Source organism: Dryobates pubescens, chromosome 2, assembly GCF_014839835.1.
Source record: "Dryobates pubescens isolate bDryPub1 chromosome 2, bDryPub1.pri, whole genome shotgun sequence".
NCBI lineage: Eukaryota > Metazoa > Chordata > Aves > Piciformes > Picidae > Dryobates > Dryobates pubescens.
In genome coordinates, this window is record NC_071613.1 from 2,153,985 (window position 1) to 2,167,623 (window position 13,639).

The following is a 13,639-nucleotide window of genomic DNA, read 5'->3' on the forward strand; positions in this document are numbered from 1 at the left end:
ACTGGAGGTGTTTAGGAAGAGACTGGGTGGGGTGCTTGGTGCCATGGTTTAGTTGATTAGATGGTGTTGGGTGATAGGTTGGACTTGATCTCAAAGGTCTCTTCCAACCTTGGTTAATTCTATTCTATTCCATTCTACTGTCAAAAGTCCTCAGTGTTGTTTAGCTTGCCAGATCGGGGTGGAACACATTTGCAAGGCCCACTTCTTTTTATATTCAGTGTATCTGAAGGAGACATAAGTGGGCACTTTAATTATTGTATCATAGAGAGAATTCACAGCAATCACATTTTAGTGCAGAGCAGAAAAGGATAAAGAGGATTCCACTGTAGTTTTGCATGTAGGCTCTACCTGCATGTGACAGGAAACATGCAGAGTCTCTGGTTCTCAGAATGCTTGCATTATTTCCAGTAACAGAATATACACAATTTGTGCTTTCTGTGGGTTTCACTCTGAATGTTACTATTTTATTGAATCATAGAATCAATAAGGTTGGAAAAGACCTGAAAGATCATCAAGTCCAACCTATCACCCAACACCTCAGGACTACTAAACCATGGCTCCAAGTGCCACATGCAATCCCGTCTTGGACATCTCCAGGGATGGGGACTCCACCACCTCCCTGGGCAGCACATTCCAATGGCTAACAACTCTCTCTGTGAAGAACTTTCTCCTAACCTTCAGCCTAAACCTCCCCTGGTGCAGCTTGAGACTGTGTCCTCTTGTTCTGGTGCTGGTTGCCTGGTAGAAGAAAACAACCCCCACCTGGCTACAGCTTCCCTTCAGGTAGCTGTAGAGAGCAAGAAGGTCTCCCCTGAGCCTTCTTTTCTCCAGGCTAAATGACCCCAGCTCCCCCAGCCTCTTCTCACAGGGCTGTGCTCAAGGCCTCTCCCCAACCTCATTGCCCTTCTCTGGACATGTTCAAGAGTCTCAGTGTCCTTCTTAAATTGAGGGGCCCAGAACTGGATGCAGAAGAAATACTCAAAGCAAGGAATTTCTGATCTTTTTAACCTGCATCTAAATTTTTGCCTATGACGAGCATCTTAAATTTTACATGTCGTTACAGAAAGAAATTGTGTGTTACACTTTTGCTTCTGTTTTGTAATTTCTGGTAACTTCACATTTATCTTTGGTATTATTGATTGCTTTGAAGTAGTGTTGTTACAATACCCAACAGAATTGTGAGGGTTGTTTAATAATTAAGATGTGGTGACTCTTTTTGTCTTGCAGGAGTTTTGATGTTGGGCTACATCGTTTTCTGGTCAGGTAAGGGAATGCTTATTTTTGACTTGCTGTTCCATACTAAGAAGCATTTCTGTTTCTCTAATTAGAGATGGCCATGTAAACTTGGTGCTGCTGCTTTTGTCTTCCATTTATATGTTACTTTGTGAATGCTGGTGTGGTGGTTTGAGCCTTAACTGGGACTTAACAGCTCAGATGCGGGCAAGGCTGAGAATCCCTCCCCGGCTCCCCCCTCCTCCCTCCCAACAGAGAGGAAAAAGAAAGGGAAGGAGCAAATCCACCAAGAAATAATTTGGAGTTGGCTTGGAAGTAGAGAGGTAAAGAGTTTTCTTTAAACAATATGTATTGATGTATAAATATGTGTAACAATAACAGGTAAGGTTCACAAGGGCAAGGAACAAGGATGGATGGGAGGGAAAAAAACAACAAGAATGCAAAAGCAGTCTCTCTGAAGAGGCATGGAGGCAGCAGGGAGAAGGATCAGGCCTGACCATGTGGCAGAGAAGCAGGGAGCCACCAGCAGTTCTTGTCCAAGCAAAGGCAGGGCCCAAGAGCACTAATGGCTGCCGTGCCCTCCTTCTTATACCCTTGCTGGGCAGGGAGGGAGGGTGGAACAGATTAACTGTTTCCCAGTGGGAAAACACCCTGCAGGGAGGGGAAAGCTCTTCCAAGCCCTCCCCCCTGGCTTCCAGGATGGGCATAGCCCATCACAGTTGGTAACTCTTTGGCTTGATTATCTAGTTGCCAGTGTTGCTGTCAAAAGAACTGTCGAAGGAGTATAATTTTTCTTAGTTTATAAACAACATGGCAATAGTAATCAAAATATTAATAACCTTTATTAATATGAAAATTGCCAAACCTATCAAAAGGTTCAGTGTACAGTTACAATAGGATGTACAGTCAATGGGCAACTATAACAATTGAACTGTTTTATGCAAACTGGGAGGAATATAACCAAAAGAGAACACCCCAGGAGCAAAATGGCATCAACCGCACGGGAGGGAGACTCAACAAGAACCATTGTGACAAAGAGGCAGTTAATCAACTACTCACAGCTGGTTGTACCCAGGTAGGGAGTGCTGTTGCTGTGTATCAGAGGCTTTGGGGCGCTCTCATGCACCAGGCACGGCTGGTTGCTGGTTGGAATGCCACATGGTCATCGATGGTTGGTCTGGCTTCAGCAGATGGCAGGCTCTTAATGACGCTATCCAACGGGCACTTGCTTTGTCCTGGGTGAATTGAGCCACAGCAAGATCCTGGTCACAAGGGGAAGCAGGCTTGGCTCTGACTCCTTGGCTCGTGGCTCCTCTGCTAGCTTGTGGTGTGTATCCTCATGGCTTTATCCCAGGCGCTGGACTGGGAAACTTGAGGCGATGCAACTCGAGGTAGTTTCAAGACAAAAGGTCCAAGCGGGTTCAAGCATGCAGCTTCAGCAAGGCTAAGCAAGGCTTGAGCAAGGTACAGGCAACTAGAAATCAGCCTGTATATAAGTCTTGCCTGAGATTGACTGGACCAATAGGGCATGAAACCAGCACATAGTTACCCAATGGGAAAGGGTTCTGCCAGGCTGTGGTCAGCACACATGCCCTTACCATAGGTCCAGAGTTGTTTACCAGAAATGCATGGTCCTGTCCCCTTTGTTCCTTTTCCTGTGCTACCCTGGCTTCCTGCAGGAAGGAGGGGGGAGGGGGAACCATGTCTAAGGCACCTTAGTGTCTGTCTGGGTTTGTGCTGGGGTCATTTGGCCCTACCATGACAGGAACCTCTTCAGCCACCTTTTGGTGGCTGTGTTCCTGAGGAAGTCTGAATTTTAATTGGACTCTAGTAACTCAAATGCCTTAATACCTTTTAATAAGAGCTTACATTCTACAGAAAATTGTGACTCTGGAGCTTTAGCTTTGGCTGATTTGGTGCAAGGGATGTACTGTGTTCTGAAGATGAATGACAGAAGTGGAATCACTGTTTGTTTGCTGACATTTAGAAGAATGTAGTGATTAAAGCAGGGCACTTCAATGAGAAAAAGGGAGATTAATGCATTCAAACACTGCTCTAAGGAATTGGGTTTTGCCATTTGGAGTTCTTTTTGTGTGAGTCTTCATTAAGAATGTCTTTGTGTTCATTTGTAACAATGTACCTCTGACTGTCCATTAATCATTACAAAGAAATTTGCTGTGTACCATGAAAGACTAAGTTTGCTGTAGTCTTCAGTCCCTTAGAGAAGCCATTCTGTCAGTTATTTCATCACACTGAAATGTTGAAGTATCTGTCTGTTAAGAGCTTTACCTTGGAATAATCACACATAGAGTCACAGAATCACCAAGGTTAGAAGAGACCTCAAAGATCATCGAGTCCAACCTGACACCACAGACCTCATGACTATACCATGGCACCAAGTGCCACATCCAATCCCCTCTTGAACGCCTCCAGGGATGGCAACTCCACCACCTCCCTGGGCAGCACATTCCAAAGACGAACAAATCTCTCAGTGAAGAACTTTCTCCTCACCTCCAGCATAAACTTCCCCTTTTGCAGCTTGAGACTGTGTCCTCTTGTTCTGGTGCTGGTTGCTAGAGAGAAGAGACCAACCCCTTCCTGGCTACAACCTCCCTTCAGGGAGTTGTAGAGAGCAATGAGGTCCCCCCTGATCCTCCTCCTCTCCAGGCTAAACAACCCCAGCTCCCTCAGCCTCTCCTCACAGGGCTGTGCTCAAGGTCTCTCCCCAGCCTCATTGCCCTTCTCTGGACACATTCAAGTGTCTCGATGTTCTTCCTAAACTGAGGGGCCCAGAACTGGACACAGGACTCAAGGTGTGGCCTAACCAGTGCTGAGCACAGGGGCAGAATGACCTCCCTGCTCCTGCTGGCCACACTATTCCTAATGCAGGCCAGGATGCCATTGGCCTTCTTGGCCACCTGGGCACACTGCTGGCTCATGTTTAGGCAGCTGTCAATCAGCACCCTCAGGTCCCTTTCTGTCTCTCTGCTCTCCAGCCACTCTGACCCCAGCCTGTAGCTCTGCATGGGGTTGTTGTGGCCAAAGTGCGGCACCTGGCACTTGGACTTGTTGAATGCCATCCTGTTGGACTCTGCCCATCTGTCCAGTCAGTTGAGGTCCCTCTGCAGATCCCTTCTGCCCTCTAAGAGATCAACATCTGCTCCCAATTTGGTGTCATCTGCAAACTTGCTGATGACTGTCTCAATCCCCTCATCCAGATCATCAGTGAAGATACTAAAGAGCATGGGGCCCAGCACTGATGCCTGGGGGACACCACTGGTGCCTGGCTGCCAGCTGGATGTGGCACCATTCACCACCACTCTCTGGGCTCAGCCCTCCAGCCAGTTCCTAACCCAGCACAGAGTGCTGCTGTCCAACTGAGGGGCCCAGAACTGTACACAGGACTCAAGCTGTGGCCTAATCAGTGCTGAGTACAGGGGCACAACGAGTTCCCTGCTCCTGCTGGCCACACTATGAATCCCTAATGGAGATTTGAAATGTTCAAGACATACTCTGTTGTTTTAAATATAAGGACAGCACCTTGCAGTGGAACACGGAACCTGGTAAGACCCTTTCAAATGTAAAATGTGGGGCCAAAACCTAGCATCTGCTTAAAGGACAGTCTGTCTAATGGCATGGCATTTAACAAGTCCAAGTGCCAGGTTCTGCACATTGGCCACAACAACCCCATGCAGAGCTACAGGCTGGGGTCAGAGTGGCTGGAGAGCTGCCAAACAGAGAGGAACCTGGGGGTGCTGATTGACACCCGCCTAAACATGAGCCAGCAGTGTGGCCAGGTGGCCAAGAGGGCCAATGGCATCCTGGCCTGCATCAGGAAGAGTGTGGCCAGCAGGAGCAGGGAGGTCATTCTGCCCCTGTACACTGCATTGGTTAGGCCACACCTTGAGTCCTGTGTCCAGTTCTGGGCCTCTCAGTTTAGGAAGGACATCGAGACACTTGAAGGTGTCCAGAGAAGGGCAACAAGGCTGGGGAGAGGCCTTGAGCACAGCCCTGTGAGGAGAGGCTGAGGGAGCTGGGGTTGTTTAGCCTGGAGAAGAGAAGGATCAGAGGTGACCTCATTGCCCTCTACAACTACCTGAAAGGTGGTTGTAGACAGGAGGGGGTTGGTCTCTTCTCCCAGGCAACCAGCACCAGAACAAGGGGACACAGTCTCAAGCTGTGCCAGGGGAGGTTTAGACTCGAGGTGAGGAGAAAGTTCTTCACTGAGCGAGTCGTTCGTCATTGGAATGTGCTGCCCAGGGAGGTGGTGGAGTCACCGTCCCTGGAGGTGTTCAATGGGAGATTGGATGTGGCACTTGGTGCCATGGTCTAGTTGTGGGGTCTGTTGGGACAGGTTGGACTTGATGATCCTTGGGGTCTCTTCCAACCTTAGTTATACTGTGAGACTGTGATACTGTGCCAAATTACTCATTAAAACACTGGCTGAAGGGACTAAGCCTGCACATAGCCTGGCATATGCAGGCAGTGATTTACCCAAGTGAAGCATGACACAGTGTATGATAGAGAACTACAGATACACAGCTGCTGTGTTCTTAGCAAAAAAAAATTAATTTTAATGTCCATCCATCCAGCTGTGGCTTGAACTGTGCTTCTGGTAGACCTTCAGGAAGATTTAGAAATTCCATCTGTTTAAATGCATTTTCTGAAAAGTGGATATGATTTAGGAACTTCACAGTAGCACAGTGTCAGTAAGGTTGGAAGAGACCTCAAAGATCGTGTCCAACCTGTCACCACAGACCTCATGACTAGAGTAGGGAGGACATTGCTGCCCACTGCAGGGATTGTAAAACTAGGCTTCTGGTTACTTGCATGCTGAAATATGGTGGCATCATGGAACCACTCTTAGTGAAATTAAAATGCAGTTGACTGCATTGGTGATTGGGCCTTGAGTATCTGTTAGCTACATCATAGTGCCACATCCAGCTGGCGGCCAGGCACCAGTGGCATCCCCCAGGCATCAGTGCTGGGCCTCATGCTCTTTAATATCTTCATTGATGATCTGGGTGAGGGGATTGAGTCAGTCATCAGCAAATTTGCAGATGACACCAAATTGGGAGCAGATGTTGGTCAGTTAGAGGGCAGAAGGGCTCTGCAGAGGGACCTCGACCGACTGGACAGATGGGCAGAGCCCAACGGGATGGCATTCAACAAATCCAAGTGCCAGGTGCTGCACTTTGGCCACGGCAACCCCATGCAGAGCTACAGGCTGGGGTCAGAGTGGCTGGAGAGCTGCCAAACAGAGAGGGACCTGGGGGTGCTGATTGACAGCATGAGCCAGCAGTGTGCCCAGGTGGCCAAGAAGGCCAATGGCATCCTGGCCTGTATTAGGAATAGTGTGACCAGCAGGAGCAGGGAGGTCATTGTGCCCTGTACTCTGCATTGGTTTGGCCACACCTTGAGTCCTGTGTCCAGTTCTGGGCCCCTCCATTTAAGAAGGACTTTTGAGACACTTGAATGTGTCCAGAGAAGGGCAATGAGGCTGGTGAGAGGCCTTGAGCACAGCCCTGTGAGGAGAGGCTGAGGGAGCTGGGGTTGTTTAGCCTGGAGAAGAGAAGGCTCAGGGGAGACCTTATTGCTGTCTACAACTACCTGAAGGGAGGTTGTTGCCAGGAGAGGTTGGTCTCTTCTCTCAAGCAACCAGAACCAGATCAAGAGGACACAGTCTCAAGCTGCACCAGGGGAAGTTTAGGCTGAAGGTGAGGAGAAAGTCCTTCACTGAGCGAGTCATTCGTCATTGGAATGTGCTGGCCAGGGAGGTGGTGGAGTCACCGTCCCTGGAGGTGTTCAGGAGGGGACTGGATGTGGCACTTGGTGCCATGGTCTAGTCATGAGGTCTTTGGTGACAGGTTGGACTCGATGATCTTTGGGGTCTCTTCCAACCTTGATGATACTGTGATACTGTGGTAGTGTTTGAAGTGAGGATCCTGGGAATTCATGGGGGGAAAGCTAAGTCATTTCACAGTGGAAACTGGGGTTTGGTACTGCCCATTGAAAATGTAGCACCATACTTGGAAGGTGATTTGCCCACTGTTTTCACACAACAATATTATAGAAAGCACATGTTGCTACTTTTAGGGTCAGCAACATTTATTAATCTGTGTTATTTAAATCACACAAGAACTATACAACCATAGGTTGTTGGGTTTTTTCTTTGTTGTGATTACAGGGAAACCAAGCCTGTCTCTCCTAAATCCAAGCATTCTCAGTGTGGAGTGATGGGTGCATTTTCAGAGTTCAAAATGCATAAAAAGTAGCCTTTGGGGTATCAGTTTAGAGAGCAGGAGTGAGGGAGGTTGCCTGGTGCTGTTTACTCACTGAAGCTATTTATCAAGGCATTTCACCCAGTGCTGAGAACTGGGCTCTGGATGAAATAAAACTGTGAACATAGGAGAATATTTACTGTCCTAATGCCAAACAGTATTTCCTCTGGGGCAGCACTGATAAGAGCAAGTGCAGAAGAATGACAGTTCCTGGAGGTGTGATCCTTTTGAAACATCTCCACACTGCCAGCACTGCTGTGCCTTTGAAAAAGGCAGAACCATACTAATTCACTGCAGGCTTTGAAAAGTGCTGCAGGACCGTGTGCCCCTAACGTCTCCTAAAAAAGGCCCATCTGCTGGGAGTGCTCACAGCTCACCCCATGGTTTTCAATTACTTCAGCTTGTGTAGAGTTGCTGGTTATTTAGGTTTAGCTTGTTACCTGCTGAAAAAGTTCTCCAAATGCAAAACTTGACAGTCATCCCCTTTTGCAGCTTTCTCAGGTGAGGCAAGGTGTAGTTTAGCTTTGTAATCAAAATCTAGTCGGTGTTGCCACCTCTGCTGAATTTTAGTTAGAAACAGGGCACCTCTGGAGTAGAATGGAATGGAATGGAATGGAATGGAATAGACCAGTTTGGAAGAGACCTTTAAGATCATCACCTCCAACCCATCACCCAACACCATCTGATCAACTAAACCATGGCACCAAGCACCCCATCCAATCTCTTCCTAAACACCTCCAGTGATGGTGACTCCACCACCTCCCTGGGCAGCACATTCCAATGGCCAATCACTCTCTCTATGAAGAAATTCTTCCTAACATGCAGCCTAAACTTCCCCTGGTGCACTTGAGTCTGTGTCCTCTTGAGCCAGTGTCCTCTATATAAGGGCAGAATGGTCCCATGGCAAAAGAGGAATTACATTTCTAGATAACATACACTCATGAAACACTAAAGAAAAGTACATTAATCAGCTCACTCAACTGCTGTTTGTATTCTCTGTGGAACCCCCCAAACAACCTAACAAAAAAACCCAACAGCCAAGCAAAAAACCCACCACCACAACCACCCACCACTTCTGAGCTTTCTCCTTTGTAATGCACTCAGACCTTGGTAAGTCAACATCTGATACATACATAGAATACATACATAGAATAAACCAGGTTGGAAGAGACCTTCAAGATCATCGTGTCCAACCCATCAACCAATCCAACACCACCCAAACAACTAACCCATGGCACCAAGCACCCCATCAAGTCTCCTCCTGAAAACCTCCAGTGATGGCGACTCCACCACCTCCCCAGGCAGCCCATTCCAATGTGCAATCACTCTCTCTGTGTAGAACTTTTTCCTACCATCCAGCCTGAACCTCCCCTGGTGCTGCCTGAGACTGTGTCCTCTTGTTCTGGTGCTGGCTGCCTGGGAGAAGAGACCAACCTCTGCCTGTCTACAACCTCCCTTAAGGTAGTTGTAGAGAGCAATAAGGTCACCCCTGAGTCTCCTCCAGGCTAAGCAACTCCAGCTCCCTCAGCCTCTCCTCGTAGGGCTTATGTTCCAAACCCCTCACCAACTTTGTTGCCCTTCTCTGGACTCGTTCCAGCAAGTCAACCTCCTTCCTAAACTGGGAGGCCCAGAACTGGACACAGTACTTGAGGTGTGGCCTAACCAGTGCAGTGTACAGGGGCAGAATGACCTCCCTGCTCCTGCTGGCCACACTGTTCCTGATGCAGGCCAGGATGCCATTGGCCCTCTTAGCTGCCTGGGCACACTGCAGGCTCATGTTCAGTCTACCGTCGACCAGCACCCCCAGGTCCCTCTCTGTTTGGCAGCTCTCCAGCCACTCTGACCCCAGCCTGTAGCTCTGCATGGGGTTGCTGTGGCCAATGTGCAGAACCTGGCACTTGGATGTGTTCAATCTCCTGCCCTTGGACTCTGCCCATCTGCCCAGCCTGTCGAGGTCCCTCTGCAGAGCCTCTCTACCCTCCAGCAGATCAACTCCTGCCCCCAGCTTGATGTCATCTGCAGATTTACTGATGATGGACTCGATGCCCTCATCCAGATCATCAATAAAGATGTTAAAGAGCATGGGGCCCAGCACTGATCCTTGGGGCACACCACTAGTGCCTGGCTGCCAGCTGGCTGTGGCACCATTCACCACCACTCCCTGGGCTCAGCCCTCCAGCCAGTTCCTAACCCATCGCAGTGTGCTCCCATCCGAGCCAGGGGCTGACAGCTTGGCCAGGCTTTTGCACTTCACATTGCATCTTTCCTCTGACTCCATTGTTAGGTAAGATCAGAGGTTATTCTTAACTCTCAACAGCTAGACAGCTCGCCCCAGAGCCTTCTCTTCTCCAGGCTCAACAAACTCAACTCTCACAACAGTGCATGCCCAAACTAGTCTCTGGAACAAGCCAAATAATTTCCTCAAGGACAAAAATCTGAGTGTGGGTGTGGGGATTGTTCATTCTACAGATCCTTTTTGAAAGGTCTTTGTCTTCCTGCACACTATGCTCTTTCTTAGTGCTTCCACAGTTACCTTCTACCCTCCTCTTTTCAGGCTGTGCTCTCAGTCAGCATGTAACCTTAGTCTTTTGCCATAAAAACTGGCCACAGTGTTGCCCTCCTCTTCCTTCAGAACCCTTGAGGAAAACAGTGCCCTACAGGGTGATTTCTGCATTGTGTGAATTTGGCTGATACATTCCAAATGAAGTTAATTGTAACTGATTTTGCTGAGTCTTTGTACTGCTTTGTCTAGAAGTCTTGGATGGCTGGATGGAGCAGATGCAATTTGACTTTTCTGTGTAGCCTGTGTGTCTATGAGGCACTCACTGAATAATCAATACTCTCTTCTTTTGTGTTACCTGTGGTATGGCTGGCAATTTTATGCCTCTGTCTCATGTTTCTCAGTTAGATTGTTGCTAGCACAAAGGTGAAGTATTGATCAAGGAGCAGTGTATCTGGAGGAAGGAGAACAATTTGCATGTGTCTGGAAGCATCAAAGTAACTACAGGGTAAAAATTGCCAAAGATGCCAGTGATGCAATGCATCATTCCTCTTAAATCTACTGATGCCCTTTCTGGGGAAGAATCCAGAGATGCTGGTACTTGTCATGTGCAGGTGGGCAATTTGCATGTAGGATACATGCACCTGCTCTAATTGTGTTCCCTTTTGAGTTCTTTCTGCCTCAAATCTGTAGCCTTTAACCAAGTGAGGACTAGCAGTCTTGATTCCCTTGGGTCACTCTGCTCTTCTGGAGCAGTGGAGATGAAGTCAGTGGAAGCAGCAGAAGCTGTGTTTTCAGTCAAGGCTGTCCAGCTGCAAAACAAGCTTCTAAAGCAGAGTAACACAGAAACAGGCTGTTTCCTAGTTACATTGCAAAAACATCCTTTTTGGACAAAATCCCCACTACAACAATACCTCTGTAGCCAGGGAGCTGTGAACAAAAGGTTCTTTCCATCCTTTGTATGCCTTGTGATCGTATGCTGCAGACAGCCCTTGCAGAGACTTAATAGACATTTTGAGAGTAAGCACACTGAAAACCAAAGTCTCTTTGCTAATAAATGCAGTTGTCAGTAATCACTAGATGTGAGTGAATGGCTTTGTGTTTAATTTCAAAGTAATTTTAAGGATAAAGAGTTTATTTTACTACAGTGAAGAGGTGGTGATATTAGCTTAGAAATGATTTATTGTTTAGATTTCCTTAGGGCCTCCTCAAAAATAGTTTTAAAGTTATAAAATAGAGAAAGGAATAGCAATCAACCTATCCATAGAGACTCCTGCATGCCCCTCAATGTAAGAAGGACATTGAGACTCTTGAACGTGTCCACAGAAGGGCAATGAGGCTGGGAAGAGGCCTTGAGCACAGCCCTGTGAGGAGAGGCTGAGGGAGCTGGGGTTGCTTAGCCTGGAGAAGAGGAGGCTCAGGGGAGACCTTCTTGCTCTCTACAACTCCCTGAAGGGAGGTTGTAGCCAGGTGGGGGTTGGTCTCTTCTCCCAGGCAAGCAGCACCAGAACAAGAGGACACAGCCTCAAGCTGTACCAGGGGAAGTTTATGCTGGAGGTGAGGAGAAAGTTGTTCCCAGAGAGACTGGCCATTAGAATGTGCTGCCCAGGGAGGTGGTGGAGTCACCATCCCTGGAGGTGTTCAAGAGGGGACTGGATGTGGCACTTGGTGCTATGGTTTAGTTAGTCATGGGGTGTTGGGTGACAGGTTGGACTTGATGATCTCTGAGGTCTTTTCCAACCTTGTTGATTCTGTGATTCTATGCTGAAAGCTCTTTTTATAACATATTGCAGTTAGGTCCAGCTGCATTGCAGGCTCCTGTGAGCTCTGCTTTCAGATATACTGGAAGTTTTGCAGTATTTGCTGGTGTTGGCAGTTTTTGAAAGCAGTAATAACACTGAAGTGATGCTAAAAAAAAGCAAAAATCAAACTGGACAGAGCTTGGAAGCTTCTATATAGTTCCCCATTACAAAATCCAGCCTTACTGCCACTAAAGTCCACTGGGGAACTTCTGTGGGTTGCTGTGGGAGGCTCTCTGAATATTCTGTTGCGTGTGTACTGGGTGTAAGTATGAAGTGTACAAGTGACCAGGATACATCAAATCAGTGGGTGTGTTTTGCTTAGAGTAGGACACTGTCCACAACCCTCAAGTTTGTTTCACAGTATCACAGTATAACTAAGGTTGGAAGAGACCCCAAGGATCATCAAGTCCAACCTGTCCCAACAGACCTCACGACTAGACCATGGCACCAAGTGCCACGTCCAATCTCCTCTTGAACACTTCCAGGGACAGTGACTCTACCACCTCCCTGGGCAGCACATCCCAATGACGAACGACTCGCTCAGTGAAGAACTTTCTCCTCACTTCGAGTCTAAATCTCCCCTGGCACAGCTTGAGACTGTGTCCCCTTGTTCTGGTGCTGGTTGCCTGGGAGAAGAGACCAACCCCTTCCTGGCTACAACCACCTTTCAGGTAGTTGTAGAGGGCAAATGAGGTCACCCCTGATCCTTCTCTTCTCCAGGCTAAGCAACCCCAGCTCCCTCAGCCTCTCCTCACAGGGCTATGCTCAAGGCCTCTCCCCAGCCTTGTTGCCCTTCTCTGGACACGTTCAAGTGTCTCGATGTCCTTCTTAAACTGAGGGGCCCAGAACTGGACACAGGACTCAAGGTGTGGCCTAACCAATGCAGAGTACAGGGGCGGAATGACCTCCCTGCTCCTGCTGGCCACACTATTCCTAATGCAGGCCAGGATGCCATTGGCCTTCTTGGCCACCTGGGCACACTGCTGGCTCATGTTTAGGCAGCTGTCAACCAGCACCCCCAGGTCCCTCTCTGTTTGGCAGCTCTCCAGCCACTCTGACCCCAGCCTGTAGCTCTGCATGGGGTTGCCGTGGCCAAAGTGCAGCACCCAGCACTTGGACTTGTTAAATGCCATCCCACTGGACTCTGCCCATGTGTCCAGTCGGTAACAAAACCACAGTATCACAGTATCACTAAGATTGGAAGAGGCCTCAAAGATCATTGAGTCCAACCTGTCACCACAGACCTCATGACTAAACCATGGCACCAAGTGCCACGTCCAATCCCCTCTTGAACACCTCCAGGGATGGTGACTCCACCACCTCCCTGGGCAGCTGAGAAACTGGATCAGATGCTAATGAAAAAAGCCATGCTGAATTGCTTCAAAGCAATTGCAGTCTCTCAAACACCTTCTCAGAATCAAACAATCTTTTTATCCCCCCCCCCCAACAGAGCAAACAATCTGTTGTTACATAACAAATTAGCATACAGCATGTTGCAAAAACAAGGCTGGGCTTGGTGTAAACAAAAGTGAATCTCTATGTAAATGTTATGTAAATGTGACATTTAACTTAAACTGTTGGAGTGGGAAAGTTGGTATTAACAAGGTACAGATCTCATCATGTTTATGTGTTGCAACTGTGAATTAAAACAGTTTGTTATTTTTGTTGCAGGATGTTTGAGTTACTCTCTGAGCAAGAAATGCAGCATTTGTAGAGCAAGAAGTGCTCGGAGATTCAGTCCAGGCCGCTTTGAAATAATTTTCCTAAGTAGCTTTAATGGAGCTGGATCAAAGGTTGTATTTCATTGATGATCTGGATGAGGG

General features: G+C 48.0%; 1 protein-coding gene across 1 annotated transcript in view; it reads left to right on the forward strand.

The window, feature by feature from the left end:
* The window catches only part of HHAT (hedgehog acyltransferase), a 140,415-nt gene that overhangs the window by 41,912 nt on the left and 84,864 nt on the right, over positions 1-13,639 (forward strand). The window contains exon 9 of the mRNA XM_054168725.1: positions 1,228-1,263. Within this exon, the coding sequence (XP_054024700.1) occupies positions 1,228-1,263 (36 nt within the window). The remainder of the gene's footprint in view (positions 1-1,227; positions 1,264-13,639) is intronic.